The 13784-nt window shown below is 42.6% G+C and overlaps 1 protein-coding gene across 1 annotated transcript in view; it reads right to left on the bottom strand.

The window, feature by feature from the left end:
• The window catches only part of LOC129192688 (galactose mutarotase-like), a 41650-nt gene that overhangs the window by 18033 nt on the left and 9833 nt on the right, over window positions 1–13784 (bottom strand). Inside the window, exons 2-6 of the mRNA XM_054796960.1 lie at window positions 9780–9989; window positions 9506–9660; window positions 5965–6078; window positions 3628–3720; window positions 1269–1350 (exon numbers count right to left, since the gene is read on the bottom strand). Coding sequence (XP_054652935.1) covers window positions 1269–1350; window positions 3628–3720; window positions 5965–6078; window positions 9506–9660; window positions 9780–9989 — 654 coding nt within the window. The remainder of the gene's footprint in view (window positions 1–1268; window positions 1351–3627; window positions 3721–5964; window positions 6079–9505; window positions 9661–9779; window positions 9990–13784) is intronic.

The following is a 13784-nucleotide window of genomic DNA, read 5'->3' as shown; positions in this document are numbered from 1 at the left end:
TGAAAATGCATAAAAGGAGGGGCCCCCCTCCACCGCCCAGAAAGCCCCGCCCCAAATAGCCAGGCCGAGCCCCCACCACCAAAAAGCCACCAGGCCCACAGGGGCAGGCAGCACAAAGATCAGCCCCCCAAGAGCCAGCCCAGAGAGCCCTCCCCCCCGGGAAGACCAGCAAGGGGCCACAGAGAGGCAATCCCAACCAGAAACAGGGCGCCAGCGGCCCGGAGGACAGTCAACCCCCGAGACCGGCGAGAGATCACACACCACAAATGCAGAAGGGCACCGGGGGCGACACACCAGCAGGCCCAGAGATGCCCCTGCAACCGGAAAGAAACCCACCCACACCGGAAGCGCCCGCCCCCAGGGAACGGAGTCCGGTCTGGCCTACCCCGGGCCACCCCATGCCCGACCCAGGACCGCCCTGCCCAGGGACACAGGAGGCACCGCCCCCCAGCCCCGACAGAGGACGCAGGGCGCAGCGGAGTAGGGGACTCCGGGGTCCTAGACGCACAACCCAGAACCAGAGGCGCGGAGAACGCGGACCACCAGGGAGCAGGAAGACCCTAGGCCACCCCATCCCAACAGCAGGACGCTATCAGCAAGGCAGACAGAGGAGCTGGCGAGGAGGAAAGCCAGCAAATGAGCAAGTGGGTGGGCAAACGGGCAAGCAGCCGGGCAAAACCACCACACAGCACCAACACCCGCGGGGCAGCAAATCCCGGAGAGGGAGTGGGAGTGCCGCACGCCCAAGCCGCAAGGAGGCCAAGCACCAGAGCCTGGAAGGCGAGACCAGCAGCCAAACCCCACCAGCAACCGGGAGCCAGACCACCCACATGCCACCAGAGCTGACGGAGCCCCACCCCTGACAAGCCCGCAGATAAACCGGGGGAGGCAAAGACGCAGACAGCGGCCCAGTAGAGCACCACCCCCCAGCAGGCACGGCCCCAATGCGCCGCTACGGCCAGCCGACAGGTCCACGCCCACATCCCTGACCCCGACGGACAGGCGCCGCGGAACAGGCAGGCGGTATCCCAATCTAGCCTGCTCCACCCGTGTATGTGATAAGAACAATTTAATTATCTCATCTGCCCATGTTGCAGCCAGCAAGCAGTGAAGGGTGATGATGTAATGAGAATCAAGTCGCTTCTTCCACTTGGCCCTTAGTTTTAAGGGGTAGGTGAATGGGTAATATGAAGGGGAAGGGCTAAGGGGTACAATTTGGATTCAGCCTCAACAATAACTTTTTTATAGACATAGATTTCATATTTTACCTGTTGGGATAGAAGTGTCATCCACAGGCAAGTAGAACTGAGCACTTATCGACACTTCATGGTCATTGATGGTAGGCGCAGCCTGCATTCGCACATAAAGAAAAACAACTTTTGAATAAACGGCAAAGTCATGAAAAACTCTTCTGGACCAAATGAAATTCCTGAGAAGATTAAGGCTGAATCCCAATTCTACCCCTTACCCCTAGGTGTTGCACGTTAACGAGAATCAATTGGTGCCCCAATTAAGTGCTCAGAGGTATGCAGCCCTTTAAACCTAGTGGGGCTGCCGACCATAGTTGAAATAGGTAGGCGGAGCTACAACACCCGCTGAGATGACGGAAGCACGGAGACTGAAAGAAATACATCAATGTAAGTAATTACGCATAATCATTGAGTTTCACAGTAACGTCACTCATGTTTTATTACATATTCAATCATTTGCTAGTCCACGTAAATATTCGCCATGTTTCCAATTGCTCGTTTTCGATAGTTGTAACGAGATGGCTAACACAGATATCTAACTTCACTGCAATATTCTGCATTTAATAAATGATTAGAAAATGATCAGATAGCGACCACATTAGCCTGTTTATTGTAAGTTGTACTTTAAAATCGCACGCTAGCAAGGGGAATCTACATTTCTGAACTGGCCGACAGAGCCGGTGTCCGACTAAAACGCACCCTTTCTCGGCCACGGCGGGTGGCTATCCCCGCTCTATACTACTTCTCCCAAGCTCTGTGGCAGCTCGGAGGCTGCCGGCAGCATGTGTCCATCTACAATGCACCTCGCACGGCCACGGCAGGTGGCTCTTCCCGCGCAATAATCTGGTTCTCCGGAGCTCCATGGCAGCGTGTGGGCTGGTCGGAGCATATGTCCGCCTACAATGCACCTCACCCGGCCACGGCAGGCGGCTATCGCCGCTTCAGAGTGTACAGTGATGTTGGCGTTTTCAAATCTAATCATTCATGTAATGCAGCACATCGTAGTCAACTCTATTTGCTGTGCATTTATAGCCATCGTAGTCCAAGAATTGTCATGGTGAGATATGTTTACTCTATTCAGCATACAGTATGGATCGTCAGGAAGTGAGCTAAATAAAAGATGTAAACAGCATGGCCATATATGTTCAGCACACCACATTATCAATCTTTATTCAACTTTTGAAATCTGACAATGTCCCTATTTGTATCTATAAAATATGCTATGTAATAGTACAAACGGCAATTTTAACGGCACAAACCAGCACATGCGATAGAGACGATTTTACCAGTTTTGCATGGGATGGGGGGGGGGGGCACTTCACATTAGAGTCACTCTATATAGAGAACTGCGACATGACAAGTCGAAAAAATACGGTCACGTGACTCGTGGAGCCATCTTGGGGCCAAATTCGCGTTTGCGTTCGCCTTGTCTTTACAGTATTCTTGGGCGTATTATTGTTTATTCCCCAAAAATGCCGGGTTGTTGTGCATTTGGATGCACAAATAAACATGAGAAGGGTTTCAAGCTTTACAGATTCCCTTCAGATGTCAACAGACGGACAATTTGGGAAAATAATATAAACCGTTTGGGCTGGAAGCCGAACTCGTCTTCAATGCTGTGCGAGGTACGCTCTGTATATGTTAAAATTTTTAATGTCACAATGTTTTGACAACTTGACAGAGCCACCTGGGGCTATGTTACTAAGTTTAAGGCATCTCTTGATGAGCTTGGAGAGTGTGTTTACCTAAATATTGTGTTCTACTTAATTGTTTTGATATAAAAAAGTAGTCTAAATGTAAGATATACTATAAAAAAAAATGAAAAAATAAGGCAGTCATGGATGCTTAGAGTTAAGAATGATCCTTGTGTAAATCACCTCTGGTTGCAAATAAAGTAATCCATGATCTCGAGCAAACTTATAAAACTGCATTCATTTTGCAAAATCTGCACTTGTTTCGAGATATAAATAATAATGAAATAACAATTAAGAAATATACATATTCTCATCATTTTCAATGTTTAAATATTGGGGCTTTTATATCTCTGTCATTTATTTTCATTCTAGTATCATGAGGTGAACGTGGTAATATTTTGACTTATAAAATCTCAATGTTTTAACAAAAGATGGCAAAATTATACCATATTACACATTGGAAAATATAGATCTATAAATAATTAAAAAACCAGACATTTTGCATGCGTCCCTTTGTGCAGAGACATTGCAATTTACATGCATTGTCGTACTGTGCACGCAAGCCGAGCGCTTAAATTGGCCCCAACATGGCGGCGTAATCTCAGTTGTCGTAACTCTCTATATAGAGGGACTCTACTTCACATAGTTCTGTTTTTATGAAAAACTGGATGACATGTACTTACCTGTCCAGCCAAGTTGAAGTAGGAGTGATTAGTGAGGTTGATTGGTGTTGATTTAGAAGACCAGGCTTGATATTCTGCAGTCAGTTTTTCCCCCTGAAGAGAACACACAAATATCGGTAACTTCATTTGATTAAAAATAAAAATAAAAAAATATTTTTTTTATCACAAAATGTCCTTCCTTGTATTGTATAAGTTTGCTAACAAAATGGCAAGCGGAACTGGAAGTCAGCTACGTCATCTACGCCATCAGCGGTTCACTCTCAAAAATGTTAAGACAAAACAAGTTTTTATAGTTTTACAATTATAGTTTTTCATGCATAAAACAATTCAAAATGTGAATACATCATGAACATTTAAGGTTACTTTTGCCTTCACTGAACACGTGACTGTTCCAAGACCCATTCTGGCACTTGCAGCTTTCTTTGGCTCCATTTTGGGATATTGAGGTGAGAAACACTATTGCATTTAAGAAATAACTCACGGCAAAACAGGAAGATGGTGGTGTTGCTGATTTTGCTGCCACATCGTATCTTCGAGAACAGTTGTGAAGAATCACATCTTCAATGAAGGTAAAAGTGACCTTAAATGTTCATTTATTGCTTTCATTCATCTTAATTATGTATTTATATCCATTTGAAATTGTACATGTTAAACTATAATTTTAAATCTAAACTAATCTAATCTAATCTAATGTAAATTTCACACTCAAATCCTGATGAATGTGCTCTACATAATATCTTCTGGATTCCAGACATGTGTAACAAAAATGTAAATGAAAAAAAGGGAAAAGTTGTAAATACAACTCATCCATCCATCCAACACCTATCCCAGCTGAATATGGCTATTATGACTGTTTAGGTGTGCTACTCTATATTTCTTGATCCTTGGGATTAGGTCTGTCATGATAATTGCTGAATTGATTGAAAAAAAAAATTACGTTGATAATTTTGCCAGCCTTGATAAATTGACGTGCATGTATGTTTGTTTTTTCTCATCTGTCTTTACCACACAGGCTGGATGACAAGAAGGTTCACTCTGCATGCGTCTGTGAGCATTGGTTTTATAGTGGAATGAACAGAGGGAGTGAACCCTCCTGTCAGCCATTCAGCTTCTTTGCCCCAGTACGTGGAGGCATTTGACTACTAGTGAGTGGATACACAGACAGCAAGCTAGCAGCAAGTTAGCAAGCAAACGCTAATATGAATGAAGGCACAAAAGCGAGGCCACAGCCCCAGTGTGGAGGTGCAGTGTGGAGGACAGTCAAGCTTACTGAGGCGTTTGATCGGCAAAGTAAATATAAATGAAACAGCACAAAATGGTGCGCGGTCACAGACAATGACGCTCGCAATAATGCAAAAAAAATGCAAACTTTCAATACGGTTCCAAAGCCAACATTTCAGCAAATGTTAGAAATGTTTGACATACAGTACGAATTGCCTGGGAGAACGTGTATGTACAACCTGTCACAAACAGCAATTCCTGAACTGTATAACTGAGTGAAAGAAAACGTATTGAAGGACAACAGAAACACTGCATTTTATTCCATCACCACAGATATGTGGTCCACCTCAAATATGACCCTTTACAATTAGTTAAACAATACACTACATAACTGCGTGTCTGTGTGTGATTTTTATTGGATTGTTGTTGTTTTTTCTTAACAGAGACAGGGTATATTTTTTTTATTGTTTTTGGTTATGATTCTGATTTATATTTAAGTGCAACTTTTGCAAGAGAGTCCATTTTATTTTCATTTTATTTTTTTGTCATTTTCATTTAATTTATTTAAAAGCTTGACATTCCAGTTACAATGTTAAATACTCTTGAGAAATTCAAGTTTACTGCTTTTGCTGTGAAGTACTCTCATTATTATGCCATATAATTAATGAAAAAAATAATATCGATTATCGACAATAATTTGTAGGACAATCATCATCCAGCAAAATTTGTTGCCGTGACAGGCCTACTTGGGATATATTGACCAAAGCAAGTCAGAGACTTGTTATTAAGGCATGTGACACATGAAGTGTGAAAATCAACAAATATGGTAGCAATACTCCAAAGATATATATTATTTATTTGAGTCAACTAATGATGACAAAATATTTTGGACTTAATTATTCTGATAATGTTAAAATGGAATAGTAATGGTTGTAAATCCTGAATGATACTGTTTGTGTTTTTTAAAAAGTATTTTCAATTCAAATGTCCAGGCTTCACTTCAACAACATTGTGATTGTTTTATTGAAAATTCATTACTATTTTGTGTAAAGGCGAAACGCATAAAAACAGTGTCATTGTCCAAACACTTCTGAACTTAAATGTATATGAATTTACCTGCAAGGTGTATGTAACAGAAACCTCCATCTCTCCAGGGTAGCCCTGGTCTCCATCTGGACTGGAAAGACTCATTTTGACTCCACCCTCCACTGCTGTAGCAAGCCAAATAGCCTGAACACAAGATAAACACAAGTCACAAACGTTGCCTGATATACTAAACTGTAGTACTAACTAAATGTAACTAGATGCACATTTCTCCATCTTCAGTTTCCATCTGATTAAGACCCTAGCCTCCTACCCGAGGAGGATATTTTATTGTCATTCTCACATAAACACAATGCTGTAACTCAGGTAGTGGTGAATACTAAAATAAATAGAAATCTAATGAATACCTAAAAAGGAGGGCTGGGAATACGGCAGTGGTTCTCAATTATTTTCTGTCATGCCCCCACTGGAGGACAGAAATGTTTTCACATCCCCCGATTTGAAATACTATTGAGAAACTGATAATATTTATTTATCTGTACTGTAGAGACTAAACTTGAACTGAAACCAGCGAAATGGGGAGCAGTGAAGCATACAAGCGTATTCAAGAGTCAATTCGCACGCGGAGTACGACAGATTCATCCATATTGGCAGGTCTCCACTCATGTTGAAAGCCCTCCATGCCTTTCACACCTCTCCTGAGAGTTAAACTGCCCCCCCACCCCACTATTTGAGAAGATTAAATTGTACTTTATTAATCCCACAGCGGGGAAATTCGCTTGTTACAGCAGCAAGCAAGATACACAAGTAAGGAATACAGAAATAAGATCAGATAAAAAATAGGCATAAAAGATATAAAAAGTGCTTATTTCACAAGAAATAAAATTATAATTCTGTAAAGTGACCCTGTTATAAACAGTACTGTAATGTAAACATTAAGCGAGATAAAAATAATACAATGTAAGTAACCAATACTATAAGTACAGTTACAGAGGGGGGTAAAGTGACCTGGTGACTACAACATGGTTCAGGTGGTGCAGGTGTTGTAGAGCCTGACAGCGGTCGGTATGAAGGACCTGCAGAACCTCTCCTTCTTACACCGTGGGTGGAACAGTCTGCTGCTGAAGGAGCTGCTGAGGGAACCCACAGTGTCATGTAGGGGGTGAGAGGTGTTGTCCATGATGGATGTCAACTTAGCCAACATCCTTCTCTCCCCCACTTCCTCCACGGAGTCCAGAGGACAGTCCAGGACAGAGCTGGCTCTCCTGATCAGTCTATTGATCCTGCTCCTGTCCCTGTCCGTGCTGCCCCCTCTCCAGCAGCCCACAGCATAGAAGATGGCTGAGGCCACCACAGAGTCATAAAAGGTCCGTAGGAGAGTCCTGCACACATCAAAGGACCTCAGTCTCCTCAGCACGTGGGGGCGACTCTGGCCCTTCTTGTAGAGGGCGTGGGTGTTGACGGACCAGTCCAGTTTGTTGTTAAGGTGAACACCCAGGAATTTGTAGCTGTCCACCAACTCTATGTCCGCTCCCTGGATGTTCACCGGTGTGAGGTGGGATGTTTTCCTCTGGAAGTTAATGATGATCTCCTTTGTCTTGCTGGTGTTGAGTTGTAGCTGGTTGAGCTCACTCTAGCTGACAAAGTCCCTGATGACCGTCCTGTATTCCAGATAATTCCCCTCTGAAACACAACCAACAACAGCTGTGTCGTCGGAGAACTTCTGGATGTGACACTGTGTGGAGTTATGTGTGAAGTCCGAGGTGTAGAGGGTGCAGAATACCATGTCAGATAACACAGTGATGGAGCCTCACAAACTGTGGTCTGTTGGTGAGGTAGTCTGTAATCCATGCAGTCAGGTGTTGGTCTACTCCCACACTCTCCATCTTCACTCTGAGCAGTGATGGCTGGATGGTGTTAAAGGCACTGGAGAAGTCAAAAAACATGACCCTCACAGCACTCCCGCTGTCCTCCAGGTGTAGTAGTGATCTGTGCAGCAGGTAGATCACTGCGTCGTCCACTCCTATCCCAGGCCGGTTAGCAAACTGCAGGGGGTCCAGCTGAGTGCCCAACAGGGGTCGCAGGTGCTGCAGGATAATCCTCTCCATGGTCTTCATCGGGTGAGAGGTCAAGGCGACAGGCCTGAAGTGGTTAGGCTCCTTGGGACGCGGTGTCTTTGGTACCGGGACCACACAGGAGGTCTTCCACAGGGCCGGGACTTTCTCCAGGCTCAGGCTAAGGTTGAACAAGTGCCTGAAAACTCCACAGAGCTGGTCAGCACAGTCCTTGAGGATTCTAGGGCTGATGCCGTCCGGTCCCGGGGCCTTGCTTGCCTTGATCTTCTATAGTTGACTCCTCACCTGATCATCAGTTATGGAGAGGGGGGTAGGGGATGGCTGGGGTGGGGAGGGGGGTCAAGAGTGGTGAGAGTCTCAGGAGGGGTTGAGAGGGGAGTGGTGAAGTGGTGAGGGGGGGGAAGAGTCGGCTGGTGGGTTTTGGGTGTTGAGGGTGGCAGGCTGACGAGTGGACGGGGGGGCGGGGCAGACTCAAAACTGTTGAAAAACAGATTGAGTTCATCTGCCCAGATCTTGTCCCCACGGGCTTGGTCTCTCCACACTCCTTACCATTACCATGGCCTGTGATGGTCTGCAGGCCTCTCCAGACTTCCCTGGTGGTATTCTGCTCCAGCCGCTTCTCCAGTTTCCTCCTGTAGCAGTCCTTCCCCTTCCTGATCTTATTCCGGAGTTCCTTCTGGACTCTGCACAGCTCCTCCTTGTCCCCCGAGTTGAAGACCCTCTTCTTCTTATTCAGCAGGGCCTTAAATCTCAGAGGTCACCCAGGGTTTGTTGTTGGGAAAACACTGCACCAACTTGGAGGGCGCAGTGTTCTCCACACAGAAGTTAATATAGTCTGTGATGCAGTGCGTCATGCTGTCAACATCACTGCCATGGGGACTGCAGAGCGCTTCCCAGTCTGTTGTCTGGAAGCAGTCTCTGAGCCTAGCACTGCTCTCCTCAGACCACTGCTTCACAGGCCTCTTTAGAGGGGGTTGTTTATTCACCACTGGAATGTGACGAGATGGACGAGGTTGTGATCAGAACGACCCAGCGGGGGGAGGGGAGATGAGGTGTATGCATCCTTGATGTTTGCATACAGAAGGTCCAAAGTTTTATTGTTTTCAGCATTTCACATACTGGGTGAAGGTGGGAAGAGCAGAGGACAGGGGAGCATGATTGAAGTCACCGAAGATGAGGAGGAGCACTGCAAGCACTGCAACGCAGCAAGAGTCACGATACAAGGCTCACGATAACGTTAATATCTCGATATGGTGATAGGGTGAAACAAAAACAATCAAAATTATTTCATAGTTTATATTTTGCAGCATATTTTAACCAAGTACAAAGAGCAATAGTGCAAAAACAAAGACTGTTTAAGGCAGCATAACTATAAACAGAATTTTATGTCTGACAAACGGTGACACTATTCATTCTCAAAAAGATCTCATGTCTCCCAAGGAGATCAAATCTACCTGAGAAATTCTTTGCTTGGTACTGTACATTTTTAAATTAAATTATCTTAATATGTTTCTTTTATATATTTGACAGATTTATACCTTACTGAAACCTCGCAGTCCCCCATGCACAGCATGTGGCCCATTGTTGATGTCTAGTTGATATGTTTTGCCATCCACTTCAAAGCGTCCTTGTGCAATCCTGTTGGCTACACGGCCCACCACAGCTCCAAAATACCGCTTGTCTGACACATAACCTGGCAACATATAGATAGGTAGGTGGGTTACTTGTATCGAGCACTTTTGCAAATACTGTATGCCTTAAAAACACTTTCATATAGTAAACACAAAGTAAACTACTTATTTCATTGCTTACCTTCCAAGTCATCAAAGCCCAAGACTACGTCTTCCATCTGACCGTCTTTCCCCTTGCTGCACACAGACCTGATGATGGCACCCAGTGTTAGGACCTCCACCCGCACTTGATGGGACTGCAGCGTCCACAGGTCTACGGGACCATGTCTCGGCAAATTTCCCCACGGCTGACATCCAACCTGGGTAATTTTGTAAACGAGCCAGACAGCGTCTGCAAAGACCACATTTTATTAATGCGGATATTATTACCTCTTCAATTATACACTTATTTAACAAAGTCATATGCCCCCCCCCACCCCCACCAGGTTATCGTCCTAGTAGTTGCAAGCCGATAGGAGAAGCAGCAAACCACTTTAAATTCAAGGACGGAAAGACGTACGCGTACCGATATGGTAACTGGGTGAGACAAAGTGGGTGTGTAATGTTATGGCAGAGGTTAAAGTATCGACACATTTGTTTCGGTCGCTGTCGCTCACCAGTAACTAATTTCCTTCGCACTGTACTTTTCGGTCCTCGAAGTCAAAACTTGTCACATTCAAGGTAGCAGAGTTCCATACGCGTTTATTTCCCTTGTAGACAGCACGGACTAAAAGAAAAAAGTTCACGGACAGGACTCTTCTTCTACTTCTACTTGTGTGGTAGGCTTGATGCACCCATGGCGTCTGCTGCCCTCCCTGTCCATTCTTGTTATTACAAATCTTCTGTAGACAGGCTGCGTCTAAATCCCTGCTCTGCAGCCTACTTTTTTTCCCCTTTCAGCTTTATTAATGCCTTACAATTTACAATAACAGTGTCAAACCATGGGCATTAACAAACAACAGTTGGATAACAACAACATACATGAGTCATATAGAAATTAAGGAAATACAGTAACAGAAAAGTGATTAATAAATACAATTAGGAAAAAAAGGAAAAAAATAAAAAATAATAATAGTAATTAAAGTAAGATACATCAGGGGACATGAGCAATGAAAATTAAATTGAATTAAGGATATTGAAGTGGGAGCACAGATTTATAGTCTTGATAGCTTTCTTGTTATTAACAGAGGATATTGATTGGAGGTACAGCTTCAGTTCTTTCATGTAGACATAAAAGAGGGGTTTCACTTTGGCAAATTTACATTTGTGGATGTAGAATTTTGCAAGAATTAAAATGAGATTAATTAAAAAATATTGTTTGTCATCATTCATCATTCTTGACAAAGCCAAAAAGAACATTTTGCAGAAGGAGCTCAAAATCACAGCAGATATGATCTAAAATAAATCTACAAACATCTTGCCACAGTTTACGGGTATATTCACATTTCCAAAAGAGATGAACAACAGTCTCCGTAAGGGAGTCACAAAAAGCACAATTCAGATCTAAATCAGCATACTTGAATTTGATAAAGAAGGATTTAACTGGATAACATTGGTGAATAATTTTAAATGACACTTTTTTCACTTTGTTAACCACAAAAAAATTTTGAGGAAGAGACCAGATTTTTTCCCAACACAAGTTATAACACGACTGTTCCAGTAAATTATTACAGGAGAAACAGAAGCAATATTATTTTGGAAAAGAGCACAGATTTTACAGTTGTTCTTCCTTCCAGATGGGTTGAAGCATATTTGACCAACTGGTGAGTCCGTTACGATAGTAAAGGGAGCATCAAGTATATTAACAGACATACCACTTTTGAACAACATGAGTACACCAGATGGAATAGCGTCAAACACTATGGCATACTGTTTGGGAGTTATAGGTATACCATAATATTGAAGAAACTCTTCATAGGAAAACAAGACACCATTGCCGTTGAATAGCTGCTTTACCCAAATAATATTATTGTTAAACCATTCCGCAAAGAATATGGATCTGTTCTTGTAAAGTATATCCTTGTTATTCCATATAGAGTATCGGTGTGGTGAAAAATTGTGTTTGTATATCATAGACCATGCAAGCAGTGCTTGTTTATGAAAGCTGGAGAGATGAATATGGATTTGTTCTATGTTATAGTTACACACTAAAAGGAATTTGAGACTTCCAATTTTAGAGAAAATATAATTGGAGATACAGTTCCATATTGAGTTTGGTTTTTTCAAGAACTGTTTGATCCAATTGATCTTAAAGGTATTATTTAGAGAAGCAAAGTCTAAGAAATGAAGCCCCGCCTTCTCACATGTGTTTATGACCACAGATTTTTTTATATAATGTGTCTTATTTTTCCATAAAAAGTTGAATAACATCTGATCTATGCATTGAATGGTTTTACTGTTAATATGTAGTGAGAGGGCAGCATAAGTAACTCTAGATATTCCTTCTGCTTTTGTAATTAGAGTTCTGCCTCTTAAAGACAGATCTCTTAGGAGCCAGAGATTAAACCTTTTCTGGGCTTTTTCTAGAATTGGGATAAAATTTAAAGCATTTCTGGTTTTCTGATCTTTAGTGATGGAAATTCCTAAATATATTACAGTTTCTTTGACAGGGATGTTCGCTATTGAGCGAGTAACCGAGTCTTTTACTGCCATTAACTCACATTTGTTTACATTTAAGTGTAGACCAGAAGCTTTAGAGAACACATTAACTATATTTAGAGCAAAAGGTATTTGAGAAGAATCTTTAAAAAAAAAAATGGTTGTGTCGTCAGCCAGTTGACTAATAATGAGTTCTCTTTCTGCTACAGTAATGCCTTTCAGATAGCTTGATTTAACATGGACAGCTAAAAGTTGCGTGACAAGGATTAAAAGATAGGGGGAGATAGGACAACCTTGCCAAATTCCTTGTTTGACGTGAAAACGTGGGGTTGTGCCGCAGCTCATTTTAATAGAGCTGTTACTATTTGCATATAATGTTCGAATCGCTTGGCTAAAAAACTGCCCAAAATCAAATTTTTTCAAAGCACTAAAAATAAACAGAATCGAAGGCTTTATCGAAATCTAAAAATAGAATATAGGTGTTGTCAGAGATTAAGTCAGAATAATCTAGTAAATCTAAAACCAGTTTTATATTATTAGATATGTGTCTGTTGTTCATGAAACCAGACTGTGATTCATCTATGACAGCATCCAAAACTAGCTTGAGCCTTTTAGCAAAAGCAATGGCTAGCACATTATAATCATTATTCAAAAGACAAATAGGGCGCCAGTTCTCAAAAAGCTTGACATTTTTTTTAGGTTTTGGAATAAGTGTGATTAAGCCTTGAGTTAGTGTTGGGGGGAGCGATTCATTATCTATGCTTTCTGTGAAAACTTTCAGTAGAAATGGAGCTAACTGTTCCACAAATGCTCTGTAAAATTCAGAAGTGAATCCGTCTACACCAGGAGATTTGTTATGTTTGAGGCTATTGACAGAATCAATTATTTCTTGTAATGTCAAGGGAGTATCACACAAATCTCTGTCTGCATCATTCATGTTATGTCATGTTCTGTGTTCTGCTCTGCTGCCCTCTGTCGTTTATTTGTTGCAGCACATCCCTGAACATGACCCAGCCCTAATTACACACACCTGCAGCTCATTACCACCGGCCTACTTAAGCTCCAGCCAAACTCCAGACCGGTGCCAGATTGTACTCCTTGACTCCTTGACAACCTGCTCCCTGTACCTGCTCCTTACCCTGCTCTCTGGCTCCCTGCTTACCTGTACCTACCTGCTAGCCCTTTGTGTGATCTTCTCCTGTAAGGTTTGCCTGCAGTGTATTTTTGTTATTTCTAGTTTTATCCTAACAGCCTTTTGCTGTTAGTGTTTTTTGTTATGGACGCTTACCTTGTTGGATTTTCCTTATTTGTACTTTGTATTTTTGCTTTGGACTCTTTTGTATATTAAATTGTTCTTTTGTACTTTCTGCCTCCCTTGTCTGCATTTGGGATCCTAAAATACTTGCCGTGTTCCACGGCCGCCCATGACATGTTATTCACCACAATAGAATCTAAAAAGGCAGATGTACTTCTTTCACAAAATTGAGATGTATATAACTTGCTATACAAGTCTGAGCAATATGTAGCAATTAACTTGGGGTTATCACAT

The sequence above is a fragment of the Dunckerocampus dactyliophorus genome, chromosome 13, assembly GCF_027744805.1.
Source record: "Dunckerocampus dactyliophorus isolate RoL2022-P2 chromosome 13, RoL_Ddac_1.1, whole genome shotgun sequence".
Taxonomy (NCBI): Eukaryota; Metazoa; Chordata; class Actinopteri; order Syngnathiformes; family Syngnathidae; genus Dunckerocampus; species Dunckerocampus dactyliophorus.
This window is presented reverse-complemented; position numbering and strand designations above follow the sequence as displayed.